The 24,992-nt window shown below is 40.8% G+C and overlaps 1 protein-coding gene across 21 annotated transcripts in view; it reads left to right on the top strand.

Annotated features, from left to right (window-relative positions):
• Positions 1-24,992, top strand: part of eya4 (EYA transcriptional coactivator and phosphatase 4) — a 428,611-nt gene that overhangs the window by 35,165 nt on the left and 368,454 nt on the right. For 12 of the 21 annotated variants that reach the window (XM_078212514.1, XM_078212513.1, XM_078212518.1 and 9 more), the window contains 2 exons: positions 4,506-4,613; positions 19,929-19,964. In XM_078212514.1, coding sequence (XP_078068640.1) covers positions 4,581-4,613; positions 19,929-19,964 — 69 coding nt within the window. In that variant the 5' untranslated portion in view covers positions 4,506-4,580. The remainder of the gene's footprint in view (positions 1-4,505; positions 4,614-19,928; positions 19,965-24,992) is intronic. The other 9 variants (XM_078212520.1, XM_078212547.1, XM_078212540.1 and 6 more) reach the window with 1 other exon arrangement.

The following is a 24,992-nucleotide window of genomic DNA, read 5'->3' as shown; positions in this document are numbered from 1 at the left end:
GGTTCATAACTTTAAGAGTAAATAGCCTTGAGAAAATCCATTGAGTTCATTGGTGCCACTGTCTCATAAAAACAGCAGGAACAGTTTCACTTGGGTGATGGTGATAGAATATAGGATGCACTTTTTTTATAACTTTAATTTTATATCTTCCCTTTATTCCCATATAATATTTATTTAGTGAAACAACAAACAATGATTGTTCAATACAAAATTATTTGTAAATCATTAGGCAGGGATATTCTAAAGTACATATTAAGTTGACAGAAGAATTTATATTTACGGAGAGGGATAATTAAGGATGGAATTTTGGCTGCGATTAATTTATCAATGATGGAAGACTGTTCAATTTATATTAAGAATATACATTCTTCATATATTCAGTGTTCCACTGAGACATCTTCCGAGAAGTCTACTGACACTTTAGAAGCTCAATATAGTTTCATTGTGCAATTGTTAGTTTCCTCATATTGGAGGTGATTTTCAACATGGTAGAAATTGGATGGGTGGTGAGTGGGATGCCTGCTGCACCCACTCAATGGTACCAGTTGGAGCCTCAACCACTTAATTGGTTAGAAGTAATCCCTGGGAGGCATGGAAGGACGAGTAGCAGATCAGAAGATATCTGTGGGGCCAGGAGATCACAGATGTTTTTCTCATGTACTTGGAACGAGTTACAGCGGCCCATTTAAGAACGACTGGTTAGGCTGCTCGGCATCCAGTCCCAATGGGGTGAGCATGAACAGTGAATACTCCATGCTGCAAGCTAATTATTTTACTGTTCAAGTAAATACAGTATGAAAATAGCAGATGTCCACCGTACATCTTTACAGAAATCCTAGGGGGTGGGGGGTAATTCTCTGACCTCGCCGCGTCTGGCGCAGATTGCGCTGATCCCGAAGAATAGCGCATGGGCCTAAAAATTGGTTTCGCATCCGGTGCCAGTTTGCGATCCTCCTGGTCTTTTTCTCATAGCACAAACTGGATCACACCCAGAAAAGGCGTGAGGCCGATTACCATATTTAAAGTAGTATTTAAATATGCATAGCCCATTTGGCTCCAAGTGCAAGGGATTCTCCCCTCTTCAGGCATGGCACAAGAATGGTGAGAATCATTACTGGTCCCCACTAACAGAGACCTGGCTTGTTAGCCACGCCAGGGGGCTCATAGGCCATTGAAGCCCCTGGATGATCGGGGCATGGCGCACGTGGCAGTGCTCACTGGAAACTCAGCAGTGGCCACCAGGCACCCCAGCAGAGCCAGTTGGGCACTGCCAGGTGAAATGCCAAGGGGGTGGAGCCTGAGTGGCAGCTGTGACGGGGAGGGGACATGCAGTGCTGGTCATGTCAGGGGTCTTGATGTGGGGGGCATGTCAGTGGTCATGATAGGGGATCCACTGGGAGGGCTCCAATGCCCCTTCTGGCAACCCATGTCTGGGAAGGGATGGGTGAATATGCCGCCGATTTGGGGGGGTGGATCCCGATGTCCGTGGGAGGAGGGAGGGGGCTCTCAGTGAGAGCTCGTAGTGTCCTTGCGAAATACAACACTGCTGTCCCATCTTCTTCTGGAGTGCGCTTGCACTGACCAGGGCTGCCACTGCATCCCAGACGGGGTTGGTGACCCCGCTGGAAGGCCGTCTCCTGGAGTGGGGGTAGTGGGTGTTCCGCCTCTGCACCACTCCATCCAGCATTCTGGTGAATGGCCCCCTCTAAAAAGCGTGGTATTGCCTTCTTGCCTGCCAACTCCTACAGTCAATGTGGAACAAGTGCTGGGGAGCCATTTACCTGGAGTTCCCCTGTGCTTCCAGCAGTTAAGTCATTGCAGGGCAGGTGAATCAGAGGGAACACACCACAGGAGAGGCATGATTCTCTTGGGCATAAAAATTATTACTAATGATGCACAAGATGCAGCCAGAAAACACGTTGCCACCATCGGCAGAAATCACTCTGCTTTTCATGCCGGAACCAACACTCTGCCATTATTTGCTAAGATTTTGCCCTATATTTCTGTAGATTACTTGATGGTTAAATGTAAGGTGCAGTAAAGGCAAGAGTTATCACACATTGTATAATATTGATACCAACATTGTGACACCTGAGGTACTTTATAACCACCATATTATTTCTGAAGAGCAGAATTTCTGGGTGATGGAAGCCCCACCCACTGGGGTGAAAAGTTGGGGGCAATCTCACCTTGACTGGTTATTGGAGCCCCAACCTGATTTTACATGCAGCAAGGAATTAAACTGCCTGACATTGTGGCTTCCAACCCTTTTAAGGACAAGGTTCTTTCAGCAAGAGCTGCCTGTCAATCAGTCCCAGCAGTGCTATGAGGAGTAGCGGCCACTGCTGTGACTGCAACCAAGCAGGAGCAGCATCGATGGAGTTATGCTTTCTGGAACCATGCAGACAGATCCTGGCAAGGGAGTGGCAGAGTACTCGTTCATGATGGTAGGGTGGGTTTCTGAGGGGCTGATCCTAGCCACCAGAATGCCCACCATGGTCAGCGGGTGCCTGATTAAGGGGCACCACTCCACCTCCGAGTCTGCAGGAATTCTGGCAAAGTATACTTGATAGTCTCCCCATATGGCAAAGTGCCCACCAGCTGCTGGTAAAATACCAGCGGTGGCAGGAAGAGGCCCTTAAGTAGCCCTCAGTTGGCCTAGGTGAGAGAGCCATCCACCAGGAAAAATGCCAGCAGGGGATGATGGTCACACACACACACACACACACACACCGGTCATGCCAACCAATTTGTCACCCCTCCCAGCCTATAAAATTCTAGCCGATATTATGCAGACAATCTGCACAGACCAAGGTCCAAAAAGGTATGAATAACAAGACAAATCTATTTTGGTGTTATTAGTTGAGGGAGCTTTATTGGTCCAGGCACTTCCTTTGCTTTAAATATCTTCAGCTAAGCAAGCGGATGGGGCCTCTCTATTGCAATTCATCTAAAACTGTGTTTTGCGTTTTGCACTGCTGACAATGCTGTACTGCACTATAACCTTCTCCCCAGTCATGTACTCCAGGCCTCAGTAGGCTTTGAATAAAATAATTATTTTTAGATACTCAAAATATTGTTACTGATAAAACCAAGTATAGATAGCTGATAAAAGGCTAGAGTTCATTTGTGAAGACGTGTTTGACCCGAGTAGGTTATGAGATTGTATTTCAGATATTCCTCATGTGCTCAGGAGGTTCAATGTTGTATGTTTTATAGAGAAATATTGTCCTCCAGATATTCAACACTTAAAATGTTTTCAAACAATGTTATTTTTCCTAGTGTAGAACTTATGTAAACATGATTGCATTGCTTTTCTAAACTATTTAGGAGATTTGAAATTATGCCATATGTAGCAGTCCTTTAAATTAAGCTTATCTGTGGAACATTCTTAAATAAGTAAAAGCAAGCAGAAGTAGATAACAATGTGATTGCACTCTGCTTCCATCACTGATATTTGATATTGCTGCAGTAAATGCAGTGCCATAGAACAATGACCTACTCATTCTCTTTCAGATATATTGGATTGTTCCAAAAAAAACTTGCAACAGAAAATATAAAGATGTAAATATACCTGAAATAAGTATTAGTTTATCAAGGAGGGAGGGGAAATAAGCCAAATGGTTGAAGCAAAAGAAAAGTGCATCAGTGGACATCAGTGTGTCGCACACTGTAGTGTCAAGACTGCTTGAAAGGTGCTAATTGGCCCCCTGCAACTGTCACAGTGGGTTAGTTTTGTCATTTGAAACCTTTAGCCGGCAATTGAACACTTTAAGGCAGCCGGGTAAAAGATGAGAAATGTTTTACTCACTTACCACTATAATATTGTACAAGTACATCATGAAAATATATCTTCATTTTTGTGGATAAAATGATGTCCCTGAAATATGTAATCTTCATTGAACCCGGGCAATGATTTTATTAGGAGCTTGCCATTCCTATCGCCCTCCTATTTCCCACAGCATGCAGCTTACTTAATCAGCCTGACATAACTAGGTTAGTGCCTATCATTTTGCACGTTACGAGAAGCAGCCTGTTCTCTATCATTATGTGTATTTCGCATAATCCTAAAGGAATTTATTGTGCCTTTGAGAAGGGATTGTAGATTGGTAATTGGATAAGAACCTTTTCTGCTAGAATACCAAACCGATTGCAGTTAGGAGGGGTTGACACTAAATGCATATTGAGTGTTTTGCTCTGTATTCTAAAACTTTATTTCCAATGTTATTTTCTCAGGAGCTGGCTTTGTGGTCGTTTTTTACAGGATCTGCTCACAATTTTTTAAAGTGCCTTCAGACCAGCTACTTTGTTACCATATATTAGGTAGTTACATCACCAAATGAGACCACAATTTCAAATGTTTCCACGCCAATTAGTGGTATAATATGCGGCACATTTTTAAAAAAAAGGGAATATCTCAATATCTCATGCGCCTTTAAAATGTTTTGATTAAAGCAATGTTACACCTAAAGATTAGAAGCAAATGCAGTCTGGTTTTCTTTCAGCAAGCATACTGTAATCTGAAGGGGCAACAAAAGCTTCTGCAAATTAAAAAGAAAGGAAATCAAGGAACCACCCACATGGAAGACCCACAGGACTTAAATGAACGATCGGTGAGTGAATTACGATGTAATCAATTTTTTTCCTTACAATGATTACTTCATGTTGAAAAAGGAAAATATTTGAAAAGGGTTCATAGAATGTCAATGCGGAAGCTTGAGCTGTAAACAAAGTTAATGATTTGGGTTTTTCATAGTTGAACCTCCCCCCTCCCCCTTCCAAAATAAAAGAGACAACCGAATCTAATTTGGGTGGGATTGTAAAATTAGTATGTTTATCATTTATGATTGGGGGAAAAATAATCTGAAGGAAACAAATAGTTTTTTCTTTCTGTCTGGATGTAACTTTGAATGGAACCTGTCCACATGTAAAAAGGAGAAGGGAAATGACCCTGAGAATTACTCAGAACCATTATTTTGGGTGTTGGTACTGGTGTCCATTAACTAGCATACCTTATTTTCATTTTTACTGAGATTTTACTTTTTTAAATTACCAGTTGCTGCCCTTTTCTCATCAATTAGAAGAGATACATTTTTCATGATTGTAACTTATCACATTTTTGTAATGTATTTTACAAAAAGATGTTGCTTGGCTGTAAATGTTTGTGATGCCATTTGAATTCTTAATGTAAAAATTAATATAAGTTTTGAACACTATTGCATTTATTAATTTGTCTTTAATGTTTTGATGAAGTGTGATTAAGTCTGAATGGGAAAGTCAAACCAAAGAGCACTAGCATAAGGATGATTTTGCTATGAAATTTCTGTGGAGTTTGAAGCATTGAAATTCTTTTTTTTTGCCTTAATTTGTTTGACAATTTATTCTACCAAACTTTGTAAACTCTTTGACCAGGGATATGTACTCAGAAATTTGTCAGTTTAAAACTGAAGCTGATACCGTTTCTAATTGTGTAACTACTTCAGACACTAAAATCATATTCTCTGAATGTGGATCTTGCACCTTGCAGAGTTTACACATTGGTGTTGTAAGAGGGAGAGAGTAATATGAACCATTTGTGATAATTTGGTATTAAGCAAAATCTAATGCATATGTAGATACAACAATTAAAATCAAACTTATCTCAGTTTATCAATTTTTGAGCCCCCAATTGTGCATTTGCGGATGCCAACAAAAAGTAAAGGTCTAGTAATTTTAATATGTTATTAGCAGTTCCATACTGAGTAGATTTTAAAATTTTATTTTACAGAGCATTTGTTGCATGACGAACAGTCTCCCATATTCAAACAGGACTGTTCCCTTTTACTTCAACTACTGGATTAAATACATATGTGCATTTTTTAAAGATACTTACAATATTAGCTAAACCATTTGTAGCTATATTTCATATAACATTGATAGAGAAAACCATATTCCACTGCTTGTTCAGTACCAATAACATGTTCTTTTTTAAACAGCTTGCAATCATTTAGGAATTTGCTAAGGAAGGATTTGTGTTGTCAAATGAGCCTTAATGTTTTGTAACCAGCTGTTTATGTGACAGTTGAACTACTGTATGTGTTAATTCTGTAGTCACCACAAAAGCCAGTAGAAGCACTTGTTGGCTGCACTGTGATTAATAATAGTCACATATAATGACCACACTGTCATAACAATTATACTACTGTTCATAATTCTTCAATAACAATAAAAATATAAAGATATATGCCACCACTCCCGCCCTGAACCACATCTTGTCTTCTCTATGCTAAGTGTACCATACTGGACATTTTTAATAAGAATTCCACAATAGTATAGCTGCTGCTTGTTTTCTATTATCTTCTGAAATGTGATATTGTGGCAATATTGACATCAATCTATAACTTTGTTTAAAATTTCAGTACACTAAATACTCTTACAACAGTATTTACTTGTTTATTTCAAATTACATCATAAATCAAGATTGTTGAGGATGATACAGATATTGATTCAGCCGCTGCTGTGTTTTGGCCAATTGGTATTTAGGGATGTGTGGGACGTACAAGTTAAAAATTAGCAAGTGACTGCTTAGTCCTCAGAAATTAATTTATCCCCATAACCATCAGATATACAGAGCAAAGTAGTTTCCCCCATTAATTGCCTTCTTTCTTATTCCAAAAAAACTTGTCCTGAAATTGAGGTCAATAGATTACATGGATGAGTAAGCCATTTGTAATGAAAAACAAGAAGGATATCGTATCTCAGGTGTAGACATAATGGGTGTATGACGTTGGAGGTGCAACATTGCAATAACATTCAAATTTATATGTAGAGTTTCAAGCTTTGTAAATGCAGGAGAAAATCATACTGTAACAAAGAGGATATATCATTCATGAAAAATAACTCATGTTCCATCCACTATTTTAAGTTCAAGCAATTACATTAGAACTTTACTAACTTCTGTGAATTTAGTATTTTCACCATTGGTGATTCTGAATTGTTGTTGTTCAGATTTGTTTTTTCCTCCAAAATTTGCCTTTTTTTGGATTAAATCTGATCGAGAATGAGCTTCTGCCTGTTGTAAGCAAATTAGCACCAGGTTACATAAAGATATATAAACACTAGTTTCATCATTAAGAAATCTGAAGCTCAAGTTGCAAATGTATAGGTTCATGAGTTTTTAAGCACTGCCAGTTGGTTGGAAAAGGTTGTTCAGTGAAGTTGAAATATCTCCCCATAGAAGAACAAGTTACACCAATTTTATTCATGGCCAATGCACAAATAGGAAAGAAGGAAAGTATGCAATTTTCTCATTCTGATACAACTATTGGCGTAATTAGCATTTACATAGCAAATAACTGATCATCGCTTGTATACATTCCAATTTATACCTCTGTTCAAGTAAGTTATCTGAGGGAAAATCCTTGCATATCTTGAGGGCAAATTCGCTTGCTGCACAGGTAATGAAATGTAGTGAATTATTTATTTGTCTGCCGGTGTGAATGATTGGTGGCTTAACTTGTATCGAGTTAACATTTTCATCTTCAATTATTAAGAAATGATAATATCAAAATTTACAGTTTTGGCAATTTTAGCAGCAACATAGCATGACTCATTGCAAAACTTCACTTTCCAGATTTTCTTCAAAAGGCTTTTAATTTTTCTTAAAATTTGATCATGTTGTTTATTCAGTGACAACCATGTCACTCTAACTATGAGGAATCACAACATATACAGGTTGGTGCTTTTTATTTATCGGTAATCCATGTTTACAGAAAAGTTTTATTGTTAGAAAAATGCTTTTAGCACAATGGTGTAGATTTCCAAACAGAGATTCATTAAAAAAGGGTGTAATTTCATCCTTTAGACTTGTCCTATATAGCTCCTGGAAATATTTAGGTCACAAAACCTTAGAAACAAACAATTGTTGGATAAGTAGGACAGTATCCATGTTCCTGTTTGTTTGTTAATAGTCATTACTATCATGAGAAATTATATATAGTTTTTGATTTCAAACTGATTATATTTTAGAGAAATAGTTTTGTGAAATTATGACCCAGTTTTTCATTTTAACTATTTTCTAAGTGTGTTAATTTTTATTTTAACTTTCAATTGTGTTGCTTTAAAACAATGACCTGTTATACTTTTACTAATTAGGTTAATGTGAAACAATGATATCTTTTTGTCTGTTTCATCCATGTGACATGTACGGTAACGAAATTCATATTCACATTAACATTTATAGCCTCACTTGATGATCTGGTAAGGGAATACGGTGTGGTTTTCAAACAGGATCTGCTTAGATTGAAACTAGTTTTCAAAGTATGTAACAACTGATTTGGATAACTTTAATTCAAAAGCACAACACAGTGACATGAGTACAGTTGGAGCACATCCTTAGGAACAGATCTAGGCCATTCAGCCCCTTGAACCTGCTCCACCATCAATGATGTTTTCTTTTGAACACAATTTTTTTACATTTAATTTACTTGGAAATATGAAGGTTATTGGATTGTTCATTAATATGGGAGGCAACTTGGAGCAGTCACAATTGATAGAAAATTAAAATGCTGCATGCATGCCAGACGAAATTGTTATTCAGATATTGTGAGACATAAGATAAAAGCAAATTACTGGAATCTGAAACAAAAATAGAAAATGCTGGAAAATCTCAGCGTCTGTGGGGAGAGAACAGACTTGAAACATTAGCTCTGTACTCTCTCCATAGATGCTGTCAGAGCTGCTGAGATTTTCCAGACTTTTCTGTTTCTAACTGTGAAATGCAAGTTTTTCATTTGTTGTACTGTTGTAAAACGATTTCAAAATTATTATTATCAGGGCATTGCAATGGGCTTTCATCCATGGTTTAATTTAATCAGCAATGCAAAGTGGACTCATAGTCAATTGTTAACCAATGTGTCATTGCACCAGTTTATATCTTCTATTAACTTGAAAAATATTGCCAAAATGGTTAATTTCAAACCAAATAAAAGTGACAGTAAAAGTAGGAAATAGCTCTCTCAAAAGAGATTGAGTGGTCATTCTGTGAACTTCAATAGAAAACAGTTCAGGAGTGGTGAAAAATTGGCTGATTCGCATTTTGCACTATTGACATAGATGAGTTTCACCCCCACCATCTGTCTGTATGACTCTCTCCTACTCTTTCAACCTACTACGGTTTACCAGAAAAATAACTCTTCTGTGATGTACTACAATAATGCACTATCTAGTTTGTTTGCGAATACATAAGCCTGCCTCTGTGTTTGTGGCAGGAACACGAGCTGCAGCTGTCCCTCAGTGCTCTATGTTGACCCAAGAGTTTGAAGGGAATACGAGTGGTAGAGGTTCACTCATTGCTTCAACTACTTGTGAAATGCAGCTCCAGATAAGCATCCTTACTTTCCTAATGTAAACCTTGTTCCTTGTATCAAGAAGGTCAAATACAGAATTAGCTATAATATGAAGCACCATGATTGCTCGTAAAAACATTTGACTCTGGGAAATATTTGATTTTCCCATCTGCATCCAAGTACACTTTTCATGCCTCCCTAGCAACCAACAATCAAAATCATCGCATTTACCTTGTTATCGTATTTAATGAACAAAGAACAATAACAGCACATCAAGAGGTTGGGATTAAAACATAATCGGGGCAGTTCATTCAGTTCATCATAACCATAGGGCGGCACAGCGGCACAGTGGTTAGCACTGTTGCCTCTCAGCGCAAGGGACCAGGGTTCGATTCCTGGCTTGGGTCACTGTCTGTATGGAATTTGCACATTCTCCCTATCTCTGCATGGGTTTCCTCCGGATGCTCCGGTTTCCTCCCACAGTCCAAAGATGTGCAGGTTAGGCCATGCTAAATTGCCCCTTGGTGGCAGGGGGACTGGCTAGGGTAAATGCATGGGGATATGGAGATAGGGTCTGGGTGGGATTGTGATCGGTGCAGACTCAATGGGCCGAATGGCCTTTTCTGCACTATAGGATTCTCTGATAGGCAATATTATAGCTTTGAGATGCATTAAAGTTGTATTATTCTGTACAGTATATGGAAATGTAGTAATATCTCACTATGACAGGAATATTCAGAAAAAACATTGATTTCAAAGCTAATGAACCACATACATTAACAACCGTATTTATTTTACTTACTGATAGAACAGAAATATTATAGGCTTCCTGTATTAAGACAACGACCCACCTCATAGCTAGTGTGGTCAAGTGCTCATCCATAGTGTTGAGGCAAATCTCTATTAGTAGAGAACTCCATTTGTAGTGGTATTAAAAACTTCCATGTTGTATTTTGTGTTATGGATTATTTGTGTGCCATTATAAAAAGAGTAGAACTTTTTTTTACATTTTGTTAACACATTCAATTTCTAAGTTATCATCAGACTTCAAACCGAGACTTGCAAAGGAAGCTATTGCTCTGGATTGTTTGTCAAATGCTGTTTTATGTAGAAGTCTGTTTCCTTTCGCTTTCCTCCTGAATCGAAGACGTTGTTAAAATGAATGGAATGCCACATTCATTTTAGGAAGTCAATGATAATAAAAAAAACTGATAAGCACAGTGGGATCCGACCTGGTGGGGGAGGCATTAATGACGCCTCCTCTCAGCGGTTAGGAAATCAACTGATGCACAATAAACATCTACCTATAATTTTATAGCCTTAGCTCTTTCTTTAAAAAAAAACTTTACAGTATTTGACTACTGTGATGTTTATGTAAAAGGAAAAGTGGTTATGTATTAGAATTCTGTCATTAGAACCAGTGATTTAATAACCATCATCTTGCGAGAGCAATTGCATCATTCCACTTGATCTTTTATAATACTACGGTAACTGCAATCTTCTGTTCCCTGATGTAATTTAGTTCATAATGTAGTACTGCTGTAGGAAAAAAGACATTAGAATCTAATTTGTTGCATTTTTCTAGCTCTAATTAATGTGCATTTGTAGATTATTTGTATAGAAGACTATTTTAGAATCTTGAATTGACTGCATTGTAAATGGCTACTCAAGCATACTTTCTGATGAATTGAAAATGGCCACCATCTCAAACTTATTTTTTGTTTATCTTCAGCAGTGCAGAACTCCTGGTATCAGTTAAATGCTGGTGGTTCATCCAAGGTTTTTTTTTGAAAACCAGAGTGGCTTTGAAGTGTTCAAATTTTGATACCCAGCCTTACTAGCAACCTGTTTTTGGAAAGGTTTATATACCAAAAGGGAAAAGGGTGCATAGATTTGGGAAGCAGTAATTTCTTTCCACTGTGGAATGAAAGCACTTCCAGTCTAACATGTGAAGGGAAAGCAGAAGAGACAAAAAAAATTAGGAGAATTAGTATTCAAGCTTTCTGTCAAGAAAAAGGAATTAGTACATGCCATCAACATTGATTGCACCTCTTTATCAATTGTGTTTGAGTATTGCTATTTTTCTAGTACGTAATTAGGAATCAAGTTAAATTGTACCGTGGATTAGCCATTTTGTGCACTTCTGAACTATTCAGCCAAAAAGATCCCAGATTTAAATTATGGCCTGTGTAACATCAGCTGATTTCAGCTCAGGTGATAGAGCAGTTACTACTGTTGCCTCAGTTCCCCAGCCAAAGGCAAAAATCATTCAGGAGTCTCATGCCTGATTATTTCCTGTAGCCCACGCTGGAAGGTTCAGATGTGGTTTGTTGGATTCCAACAGAATCTGACTTGTCTTGACATTGTTTATTGTTCCAAAGCCGATGCCGATATATTGGATGGAATTTAGTTTTTCTGGTGCAGTTCCTGATGTTGGACCCAGAAGTGGGTGAGAAAAGCTGACGAACTGTGATTACTTAGAGACCAGCTGATAAAATATGCAGAGGTGTGAGGCCTGGCCAAATACTTGGTGGGGTGGGCAGCAAGCCTCTGGCCTTTTAAATAACACATTGGTAACCTAATTGATGCAGCGATGTGAATCTGCCTGTGAGAGGGTATGTCCCCTGTGGAATCCTGGAAGGAGCCGCTTGGTGTAGAGCTCAATGCTATAGGGACTTTTGAAACCACTTGTTCCCATTGGGTTTCCTCTGAGTCCAAAGGAGTACAGGTCACCTTGAAGAGAGCACACAATAAGTGACTACCTCTCGTGACATTTTGAAACGTCTTTGGCATTCCCTCTGCCACTTGCAGGTAATAGGTGTGTATGGTAAACTCTAGGGGAGCGGTCTAGAGTTTACACCGGTCAATGGGCGTAGTGAGCCGGTAAGGTTGTGCGAGAGACAAAAATCGGGTTCGCACCTGATCATTTGTCTCATTCGATCTTACCATCCCTGGATTTCCGGCATGATCAGTCTCATGCCCAAAAATGGTGTGAGGCTGATTTTAGTATTTAAATTAGAATTTAAATAAAATTAGTGAGCCTGGAATGCAATCGTCCAGGTTCACTTGCCTTAATGGACTCACCGGTGAAGGTCCTCACAGGCACGGATCTTGTACGGTCCCCATCAACGGGCACTTGACGTGATGACCTCACTGGTGGGACCAAAAGCCATTGTGAGTACCCCCCCCCCCCCCCCCGCCGGGTGGTCGGGGCAAGGGGGGCAGTGTCTCTTAGGCAGTGCCAGCCTGGCACTGCCCATTGGGCACCAGGCCATGCCAAGAGGCAGGGCCATGTTGGGGGCTGGGTCTAAGGTGAGGCTGGCGGCGGCAGCTGTGCACTTTGCAATCGGTGATCGACCGGTGGGATGGGATGCGAACATCCAGGGGTGTTGGGGGGGGGGGGGGGGGGGGGGCGGTGGCGGGGAAGGTGCGGGGATGGGGGGGGGCGATATCCAGGGGGGTGGGGAGCTGATTGCCGGGGAGGCCAGTGATGGGTGGGGGGGGGGGGGGGTGGGGGAGCAGGCGATATCCAGGAGGGGAAGTGACTGACAGATCTCTCTGTTTTGTTGAACAGAACAGAGATCTGCAATGAGCAATTGCACCCTCTCTTGTGAGCAGCCGGCTTTCTGGTGATCTTAGGCCCCGTCCCCTCCACCTGCAGGTGGGAATCTGATCATGCATCAATTTTTGCACTAAGTGATGTAAAATTTCATTTGTGGCCTCAGCAAATAAACAGATCTGAAACTCCCATTTTCACGCTCATTTAGCACTTCGAATTATTTTGGTAAGATTGCTCCCTCGGACACTCATTGTCACACTGGCTGCTGGTTACCTCCATCTCTATCCACCTCAATGTCGAGTGGCTCTCTTGTTGGCCTTCTGGTTGCTGCTGCAGCTGACCCAATGCCATCATTCATCTGTGGCGCTTCTCCTCTGTCCAAACCCCAGGAACTCTCTGATGAATAACACCTATTTTCGCATTAGAAAGTGATCAGAGGGCAGAAGCCAGCTAAAGATGTGTCCTCCATTATTAGCTTGGCGCTTAAACAGAACGTTGGACCTTTGAACAAATGGAGATCACCGGAGTCGTCGTCAAGAACATCATGGTGTTCATGGACCACACCCTATGTATTTTGAGCACACCCTCGTGTTTTTGGACCACAACCTTGTTTCTGCATCCACAGCCTGATCTTGCTCAGAATGTCCCTTGACCCTCCCTTGGTCACCCTGAACCTCCCTCGACTCTTCCTCGACTCTCCATCGGTCACCCTCATCCCATTCTCAACTCTCCCTCAACCCTCCATCAGGTCACCCTCATCCCATTCTCAACTCTCCCTCAACCCTCCATCAGGTCACCCTCGACCTTCCCTCACGTCTCCCTCTACATGCCCATGATGATGCTCCTCACCCTCCACTCCACTCCTCTCTTCCAGCGAACTCTCCAAGTAGTGAGAGACAACTGCTACTCACTCAGTTTCCATGTGGCGGACTGCCACACCTTCTCCATGTCAGCTTTAACTAGTCATGAAAGTGAAGGCTCGCATTTCCTGTGCACCTCCAATTTAATCATAAAATTACCATTTAATTGCAGAAACTTGTGTTTTAATGAGTATTCACTGCATGCAAATCCATTACAATTATTTTCTTGCTGTTTGCTGTTGACATCTTGATCCCAACCCCCACCAGGAGAATTCTGTGGTTTTAACCTGACATCAGGAAATTTAAAATTTGCTTTCCAGCCTATTCTTTCCCCGCTCCCTGGCCAGCATTAAATCCTACTTATCGGTTCAAATGTGCAGAACCGTTACTTGGGTAAGATCCACCTGGAGTGTTGCCTTCAAGAGCAGAGGGAAGAAAGAAATGTAAAATGCATCATGATTAAAGTAGTTAAAGTTGTGAAAATCAGTTAACCTTAACTTCTAAACCAATTGATTCTTTAGGCTAGCTCTCAAATTCTTTAAAGTCAAAGTTTATTTATTTGTCACAAGTCTGCTTACATTAACTCTGCAATGAAGTTACTGTGAAAATTTTCTAGTTGCCACATTCTAGCACCTGTTTGGGTACACTGAGGGAGAATTTAGCATGGCCAATGCACCTGACTAGCACGTCTTTCGGACTGTGGGAGGAAACCGGAGCACCCGGAGGAAACTCACGCGGACACGGGGAGAACATGCAAGCTCCACACAGACAGCACCCCAAGGCAGGAATCGAACATAGGTCCTTGGCACTGTGACGCAGCAATGCTAACCACTGCGCGACCGTGCTGCCCTTGATTCACAAATTCTCTGCCTTAAACTAATCTGAAGTACATTCTGTGAATACAGACTATTGCTCTGTCGGTGCGTTTTATTTCTGCAGGTCCATTACCATTCAACGTTTTCATTGTTAGCATCAGTGCCCTTTCAGTTATAGTCTGTAAAATCCATCTGGAAATATTTCACCAGTGCTGCAATATTACATTAATAGTTAAAAGTGCACTTTGGTAAAAACTTCGTGATAAATGGACAATTTACAGTATCTTAATAAAGAAGTGCTAAAATTAAGTCAGCACAGTGTGTTCTTTCATGTAATGTTTAGTTCAGTTAAAAAGATCCCCAATGTCTCAGTATGCAAGTGGACTGCACAGTGCACTAGAGACCATACCAATTAGGCAGGTTCTCGTCCTCTTCTATGTAATTTGTACTCAGTTAGTTAATCTCATTCTGAGTCGAATGCCATTACTGCAATTAGTCTCAACATTCTTTGTTTCCAATTCTGAGTGACCATTTGGTATGTGAGTACATTGCACGTATGTGTGCTCCCACGTGTGAAACTGTGTCCATAACATATCCATATAATTAACTGCAATATTTTAATGTTATAGAAAGACCGTTACTAAAAATGATCCGCAGCATTTCATGCCTGTTGAGGAGAAAAAAAGTTTACTTCCTTTCCATAAGTCAAGAGCAGCCCGTGCTTGGAAACAGCATATGAGCTGTAGTGTAGTTCCTAATCCTGCTCATTAGGTACTAGTTTACAGTTAGAAACAAAATATTGATTCCCAGAAGATTTCTCTACTGTTTTTCTGTAGATTAAGCTAAGGATCCTGCTTATTCAGCATCAGATGACAGCTGTAGGATCCTTCATTTACCCCTACACTGTCATCCCCCCCCCCCCCCCCCAACAATCCCTTTCACTGCTGAATTTTCTCACTGCTTGAATGGTTGATTGATTGGTGAAAGTGTGCGTGAGCAGATGGCACTGATGTGCATTTGGCTGTCCTGTCGTGTTGCTGTTCTAGTAATGACGAACAGTCTCTTACTTGAACTTGAATAGTCTATGACTTTTTTTTTCAATAATCCACCATGTTGTTACAATGATTTACAGTCGTGTGGAGCCAATTGATCACAAGCCACCTTCAGTTATTGCTGTAAAAGCATGATCAAGCCCACTAGCGCTGCATGGTGGGTTTTGAAAGTTAGTAAACTGAATGTATTACTCAAAGTGCATTACTTCCAGGAAATGTGCGGGCAGGGTGCCTAAGTAAAAGCTGCTCACTGTTACAAAATAGGTCTGGAAAGCTTTGGTACATTGAATGACAGGAGCTGGTACATGGCGGGAGTTATTTATGTTGCACAAATACTTTAGTAATATGTTCTCACCCTGCATGGATGGATACCATAATTAACCATTTTAAGAGTGCATAAGCAGCAATGTTTCTGATTTATATTCCATTTTTAAATTAACATCTTGGAAGAACACAATTCTCAAAAAAAATATAGCATTTAATTGTTCATTGCAGATAATGAGTAACAGTTTGGAAAAAATAAAATGAATAGATAAAATTCGGTGGTGAGTAATAAACCACCTGACTCCCCAAAGTCTGTCCACCATCCACAAGGCACACGTCAGGAGTGTGATGGAATACTCTCCATCTGGCTGGATGAGTGCAGCTCCAACATCAAAAGCTCAACACCATCCAGGATAAAGCTTGATTGCCACCCCATCCACCTCCTTAAACATTCACTCACTCCGCCACTGACAAACAATGGCAACAATGTGTACCATCTCTAAGATGCACTGCAGCAACTCACCATGGCTGAGTGTGTCAACACCTTCCAAACCCGCAACCTCTGTCACCAAGAAGGACAAGGGCTGCAGATACGTGGGAACACCACCATCTGCAAGTTCTCCTCCAATACACATACCATCCTGACTTGGAACTATATCGCCGTTCCTTCATTGTTGCTGGGTTAAAATCCTGGAACTCCCTCAATAACAGCACTGAGTGTACCTCTACCGCATGGACTGCAGTGGTTCAAGAAGGCAGCTCACCAACAATTTCTCAAAGGCAAATAGTGATGGACAATAAATGCTGGCCCAGCCACAAAACCTACATTTATGAAAGAATAAATAAAGTAATCAATATGACAAAATTCAGGAGTTATATCAAAGGGCTAAAAATGTTCTCTCCTGGTTGAATCAATTGCAAAGCACTTATTCTAATTTTGGTTCAATTTTTGCAGGAAAGATTAGTGTGAAATTTAAATGACTATATTTTACAACTCCAATGTATTTATGGCTGTAGCCCTTGCATTTGTTAAATTGTTTTGGAAACTGTTTACGATGTAGCTGTTTACAATGCAACTGTTCTGAAAAAGCAACAGAAATTGTTGTTCATGTCTTTACATGTGTGATTGTAATTTTATTTTTATTACATCGAATTGACTCTACAGTGGGAGTCTGTGCAATCCTCTGAAGGCTGTTAAATATTCCTCTCTTCTAAGTAACTAATTTCCTTTGAAACAAAGCCACATCCCCTACCTGCATCCTACCCCTTTCTTAATCCTTTTGGCGATCATTTAAATGTATGCCTTTTTGTTTATTGTTTCAATGATTGGTGGAAACAATCTATTACCACATGCTTTAAACTAAAAAAAACCACTATCAGGTCAGTACTTAATGTTTGTGCTGTTTCATCAATTTCTGAACAGCCAAAATATGAGCCTCGGTCTTTGGAACATAATGAAGAAATTAAGATCCAGAGTGTTCAGGGGTTAAATTAGGACATGCCAAGGGTGGTCCAAGTTTGGAACTCTGCCTTGCAAATGGCAATTGAAGCTAGATCAGCTGTTAATTTTAAAGCTGAGATTGATAGACCTGCTGAGACTTTCCGGCATTTTCTGTTTTTGTTTCAGATTCCAGCATCCACAGTAATTTGCATTTATCGATGGATTTCTGTTAGGCAAACATATTGACGGATATGGGGCAAAGGCAAATCTATATTCAGTTTGCAGATCAGTCATGGTCTCATTGGATGGCATAACAAGCTTGAAGGGCTGAATTGTAGAATGGTTACACCACAGAAGGAGGCCATTTGGCCCACCGTGTTCATATAGTCTTGTGCAAGAATGAATTAGCTGGGTCCACTCCCATGCCTTTTCCCTGTATCCCTACAAAATATTTTCCCTTCAGATAAGCTTTTGAAAACAATAATTGAATCTTCCGCCAGCATACTGAGTGCATTCTAAATCTTAATCACTCACTCTGTTTCGAAAATAAATTTCCTCATGTCACCTTTGGTTCTTCTGTCAATTTACCTTAAATTGGTGTTCTCTGGCTCTTGACCCTTTTTCCCCAATGAGAACAGCTTCTCGCTGTCTATTCTACCCAGAACACTCATGATTTTGTACACTTCTATTAAGTCTCTTCTTAATCTCTTGTCTAACATGAACAGCACCAGCTTCTCCAATCTACCCATGTAATTATAGTTTCCCATTACTGAAACCATTCTCATGTATCTTTTCTGCACCCTCTCTATTACATGGTGCCAAAAATTGAACAATATACTCAAATTGAGGCTGAACCTGTATTTTATAAAGGTTGACCATGACTCCCTTGCTTTTATACTCATATACTTCTGTGTATAAATGGATCTGGTCCTATCAAAGTGACTTATATGCTTTATTAATTGGTTTCTCAATCTGTCCTGTGACCTTCAATGATTTGCTTCACACTTGCTCCAGGTCTTGCTCTTGTGCCCCCTAAAAGAATTGTATTCTTTATTTTATATTGTCTTTCCTTGTTCTTCCTGCCAAAATGTATCACTTCACACTGCCCCACATAAATTTCACCAACCAAATGCCCGCCCATTCCACCAATTTGTCTGTGTCCTCTTGCAGTCTAACCACTATCCTCTGCACAGTTTGCAATCTTTCCAAGTTTTGTGTCATCTGTAAATTTTGAAATTGTGCTCTGCATACACAAGTTTAGGTCTTTAATATAGATCAGGAAAAAAAGCAGTGGTCCTCATACTGATCCTTTAACCCCTGACTGAAAAGCAGCCATTCGCGATTACTCTTTATTTCCTGTCATTCACCCAACTTTGCATCCATGCTGCCACAGTCCCTTTTATTCCATGACCTCCAACTTTCTCAATAAGCCTGTTATGTGGCATTTTATCAAACAATTTATATAGGACCATGTATACCGCATAAACTGCATCGCCTGCGTGAACCTTATGTTATTTCAGAAAAAAACTCCAAGTTAGTTAAATGCAATTTTCCCTTAACAAATACGTGCTAGCTTTCCCCACCATGGTTAAATTAATTTGTTTGTAGTTATTGGGCTTATCTTTGCATCCTTTTTTGAGCAAGGGTGTAACATTTGTAATTCTTCAGTCCTTTAGGATGACTCCTGTATCTAAGGCAGATTGGAAAATAGGGCCAATGCCTCTGCAATTTCCACCCTTGCAGGCTCAAAAGACCAAATGACCTACTCTTGTTCCTAGTTTCTCTCAATATTCAGGGATGGATCTAGTCCAGTCTCAGTGACTTATCAAATTTAAGTCAGCCTTTCTGGCTTACAATTATGAGGTTGATAAGATTATTATGTTTTGATTGTCTTTAAACTAGTTAAAATGAAGGGGGTCATGTAACTATCCCAAATTCTGCCTGACAACAAGCCTGGCTTAGCTAAGGCATTGGCTGAGCAAGGTTCGAAGCTCTCACATCTAAGAATAAAGGGCAAGGACAGCTGTGCTAGCAGTAGAGAGACTCGTTGGCTCCAAGACTTTGGGGCAGGAGGAAAAGACAGCAAGGGACACAACAGCTGATAGTGTGGTCAGCAGAGAGAAGAAGCTGTAGGTTCCTTCTGAGCTACCAAAGCCAGATGTGGGATGGAGATGGCTCTGGTCGGAGGGATGTCTCCACAGTCTTCTAAGGAATCTGGGAGATTTGTCCTGGTCTGGCCTGAGGGGAGGAAGAATCATCGGAATGGGCTTTACTGCCGGTATTGGATTTGGGAAACTCCGAAAAATTAGGAAATACTTGGGGATGATCACTCAAAATTGATACTTAGTGAAAAATGAAAGTGTGAATCCATTGGAAGGTAAAAGCAACTGTGGCTGTTTGCTATAAGGACTGTAATTCTGTGGAGGGTGCAGTGTGTGATGAGTATAAAAGAGCAACATCCCTTTCTGTAGTTTAAATATAAGTTGCCTACAGAAATTGTGTTTATTCATGATATTCTTTAGTCATTTGTTTCCGTAAAAATCTTAAAACATGAAATCTAGTTGTGTCATCTGTGATGATACTGTGCTATTGATATTTTTTTTTTCTACAGGGTGCTGGACTACCTGGTAGCTCAGATGCTGAGAAAGTAAGATAATTACTCATTTAAGCCATGTAGTGTACTAAGATAAGGCTAATAGACTGTTGTTTATAAATGGAGGTTTCCCCTGTTTTTTTTTTAATGAGTGGAAGCTGGGGTTTTCGATTAGAGGTGCTGGATCATGTGGTGGTGTGGTGAATGGGAGGGGCTAGGTCTGTCGCTAGATTTTCATGTTGGTTTAATTTCAGTTTAGAGTGCAGTTGCTGGCTGGAGCTGTTCAAAGACAGAAGTGTGCACGCTATTCTCTCTGCAAAGCTTCTCTGACAGCTCCAAGATTTTCTGCACTCTTCTTGAAAGTATGCCTGGGTTTGCTAACTGTATTTAAAGTGGGCTTTAAGCCTAGAGGGGCATGTTGCTTATTTGGAACTGAAATAGTGAAAAGATAGAAATTAGAGTTGTTTCTTTTCATGTTTACAGATTGTTCAACTGTTAAGAGTTAAACTGCTTCATTTTGTTAGAGTTATGCTTAGACAGTGTTGTGGATAAAGCTTGTTTTAATAAAAGATCCCTAATTTGTCAGTGAAATTATTCCTGGAGCAAAGCATACTTTCCTCACATTTATGCCAAAATAGAAAAATTGATAGGGTCTAGTCTGGCTTCATAAGATGCCTTGGAGTTCTGATCTGGGATCCTAACACAACCTTTTCAGCTATTAAGTGGAAGTTTGAATTTCTTTTTAAATGTTATCAGTCTCTACAATACTATTTTAAAATTGATTTTTAGACCTAGCAATATCACAACTCTATCTTCTTTCGTTATAATGTTGACAACATCTCCTCCCTTGACAATGACAGATGCCAAGTACTCTTAAGTAAAGTTAATCAGTAGTCCCTTCTCACAGTCTCTCTTTGCTGCTTTTATTTATTTTTCACTCAACTTTCTACACTTAGCTTGGTTCTCACTTATGTTATCAACCGGACACCTGTTATATGTATTCTATTCCTGCTTCATCTTACTCTCCTCTTTGTGTCATCCAGAGAGGATTACATAGGATTTATAGCACAGAAACAGGCCATTCAGTCCAGCCAGTACATAACTGTTTATGCTCCACTCAAGCCTCCTCCAATCTTTCCTCATCTAAATCTAAGTTAGAACCCTCTATTCCCTCTTCTCTCATATGCAAATCTAGCTTTCCCTTAAATGCAGCTATGCTGTTCGCACCAATCACTCCCAATGGTAGCGAGTTCCGGTTTCCCACCACTCTTTGAATAAAGGAGGTTTTTCAACATTTCCAATTGGATTTCTTGCAAACTATCTTATATTGATGGGCTCTAGTAATGCCCTACGAAATGAAGCACTGGGCAGAATTGGGCCCCTGATAGCAAGTTTGTGGTTCTCTGGGTGCCTACCCACAGCCTGCCAGCTTGACCTTCCCTGACCTGTCTGTAATTTCACGCATGGCCTAGGGTCCTGTCTGTCCTCTCCCCAGTTGAAGATCTTAAGTGGCACCCCTCAACATCCCCTCCCCATACCCAAAGGTCCTTTTGTTAATTTATCCCACATACAATTGTACCTTTCAAGTAATAAGTGACCTCCATATTCTCCCTACCAAAATGTACTACCTTGGCATTAACACTGGTGCTCTGGCTTTGTTTGTCCTACCACTCCCCTGTGGGAATGTACCTTGACTGTACCTGAAAAATCTCCCCGTTAAAGACAACCCATTGTTCTGTTACAGTTTTGCCTGACAACCTTTGATCACAGTTTACCTGGGCTAGACCTGTTCTTACCACACAGAAATTGACCTTCCTCCAACTAATTAATTGTATTCTGGATTGACCTTTGTCTTTTTCTATAGCTAACCTAAGCTTTGTGCCCAGTTCTGGTCACGTCATTACAGAAGGGATGTGGAAGCCATAGAAAGGGTGCAGAGAAGATTTACAAGGATGTTGCCTGGATTAGGAGGCATGCCTTATGAAGAAAGGTTGAGAGAGCTAGGTCTTTTCTCCTTGGAGAGGCGAAGGATGAGAGGTGACCTGATAGAGGTGTATAAGATGTTGAGGGGTATTGAAAGAGTGCATTCTCAGAGGCTTTTACCCAGGGCTGAAATGGTTGCCACAAGAGGTCACAGGTTTAGGGTGCTGGGGAGTAGGTACAGAGGAGATGTTAGGGGTAAGTTTTTCACTCAGAGGGTGGTGGGTGCGTGGAATCGGCTGCCGGTAGTGGTGGTGGAGGCGGATTCGATAGGGTCCTTTAAGAGACTTTTGGATAAGTTCATGGAAGTTAGTAAGATAGAGGGTTATAGGTAAGCCTGGTAGGTAGGGACATGTTCGTCGCAACTTGTGGGCCGAAGGGCCTGTTTGTGCTGTAGCTTTTCTATGTTCTATGATACTATGGTACCATTCACTGAATATTCCCCAACTGACACTTGGTCCACTTGACGCGCCTCAGTCGAATAATCGGGATCAGCAATGCTTCCTTCATCAATAGGCCAGAAGCATACTGATCGAGAAAATTCTACTGAACAACAAAATTTAAATTTATAATTTACATCTTGTAAAATTTAGCACATCAGATGTACAAGTTTCAAGTATCATCTCAAACATGATACAAGTTCAAAGGTATCCCAGTGCAGTCTACTTTTTCAATACAGTGTATTTACAAGCACTCATCACAGTGGATGACTTACTTCACTGTTTGCATTTATTACTTCGATGCAAATGTCCATCAAATTCTTATTTTCAGGTGTCTATTTTTTAAAAAACAGATATGTGATAAATGCTGATAATGGAGTATCAGCAACTTTTCATCCTCTCTAATTATCTTAATATAAACTGGGATAGTAATTGTGTGAAGAGAAGTTTTCCATTGTAACTATACAGTTTTTGCATCTCTGTATTTATCTTGCAAATTTGTTCTTCTGTGTCTTTCCCTCTAGTTAGTGGATGATCGAATATACACAGTGGTGTAATGGTAACTTACATTGTTTCTTGGCTCTAAACAGATAGAGTTGTTTAATGGAGCCTGCAACAAAGGGAAATGTGGCATGTGGATTTAGGCAGAAGACAAAATTTTGATTTCCCAACAGTGGGTTAGGATGTAGAGATTTATGCTGTGATGGAGGGGCTGAGTTTAGAGTTCAGGGAGGTGCAGAGGAGGGATGCAAGGGAGGACAGAATGCTGGGGTTAAGTTGCAGACAGTTGCAGAGGGAGGAAGAGTTCTGCATCCTGGGTGTGGAAGCGTGGTGGGAGTTTGGGGTGTGTGGTGGTTACAGGCAGGATAGGTGAGATGAATGAGGGATCTAAAGGGTGGGTTGGTAGTGTGGGTTGACTTCAGGAGGCTGGATGTTGAAGGGTGCAGTCACAATCACAGTGGTGAATTTGATTCGCCGAGTGGGACATGTTCAGTGTCATGGTGGGGTTTTCAAAAGTCTCATTGGACAGGGCATGGGAGCAGACGAAGACAGCTAGGATGATGTCGAGAGGGTTTAGGGTCAATCTGGGCATTTCAATGGGATGGACGTAGATAGGCACAGGATGCAGAGATGATATGTCCAGATGAATAGTGGTAGGGTGCAAGATAATGGGGGAGGTACAAGGTTACGTTGGGTGAGTCAAGGGTGATCAGAGCAGGCTTGAATGTGACTTGGGTGGGGGGAGGGGGGTGCTAGTCAGGATGCAGCCATCCAGGGAAAGAAAGAAGCATTGAAGATTGGCACTGGCATGTTAACGTGTCCTCAGGACTGGAAGTAACTACCTGCAGATGTCGGAGAAGCAATACAAAGATGACTGAGGATGTTCTGGCAAATAATCACCCAGATACGTGGGGTTGTTCATCATGATGTGGATTTGGTGGGAACTCCATGCCAGTGGTCCTCAGGGTGACAGTGGCACTCAATTTATTTGCCAGCGGTGAATTCTAGGATACAACATCTTATTGGCTGCTACACACAAGTGCATAAAGGTGATCAGTGCCCTCTTCCATCATGCCAATTCTCTTCAGTACCTTTGCTCATTTCCCTAGAGTACAAGGGGTTATCGACTGCACTCGTATGGCTATTCGACTACCTTGGCACCAGCCAGCTGCATTTGCAAATTGCTAAGGCTTTCACTCCTTGAACCTGCTTCTGTAACCACAGGAGAATAACCATGCAGGTCTGTGCTTCTTTCTCAGGGAGCTGTCACGACACATACAATTTGTATCACTCATAGCACCCAGAGCTTTTTAAGGCTCCAGCCCAGATTGATGCCTGAATCCTGGATGACGGGGTTATCCACTACTCAAGGTGGTTGACACCACTGAGGCATTCCAGAACACAGCAGAAGAGCAGTGCAATGTAGCTCATGCCTCCACCAGAGCTGTAATTGAACACACTACTGACATGCTTAAAATGCTTTGAGTTTTCCCCAGTTTGGAGGAGCTCTGCAGTTTGCACCAAAGAGGGTATCACAGGTTATTGTAGTCTGCTATTCACTGCACAACCTGGCCATGCAATGTCGCCATATGATGCAACAGGTCGAGTGTGAGGAGCACCGCCCCTCTTCAGATTAGGATGAATTTTCTGAGTCTGAGGACAAGGTCATGAATGTGAATGATACTTTAATGGATGTCAGAACCATGGAGAAAAGTGCATGGGATACCAGGAACAACCTGATCTGCATATCATTTGCCCAACAGTGAGGCATTTTCATGACATTGTACCATTGCCAGAACTCCATTGCCTTCTTGAGATGGAGATCTAGCTCTGCCATCCTTCCTTGTGTAGTAACATGTAAACCTGCACCCTCTGGCACCAAGCATAGGAGAGCAGAGATTTGTCACATACAATTGTTTGTGAGTACTGCTGAAAAGGACATCTTGGACATTGATGGGGAGGCAGTGGCCTAGTAATATTATCGCTAGACTATTAATCCAGAAACTCAGCTAATGTTCTGGGGCCTTGGTTCGAATCCCGCCAACAACAGATGGTGGAATTTGAATTCAATAATGAATGTCTGCAAGTAAGAATCTACTGATGACCATGAAGATGTTGTCGATTGTCGGAAAAACCCATCTGGTTCACTAATGTCCTGTAG

This window comes from Mustelus asterias, chromosome 5 (genome assembly GCF_964213995.1).
Source record: "Mustelus asterias chromosome 5, sMusAst1.hap1.1, whole genome shotgun sequence".
In the NCBI taxonomy this organism is placed as follows: domain Eukaryota; kingdom Metazoa; phylum Chordata; class Chondrichthyes; order Carcharhiniformes; family Triakidae; genus Mustelus; species Mustelus asterias.
This window is presented reverse-complemented; position numbering and strand designations above follow the sequence as displayed.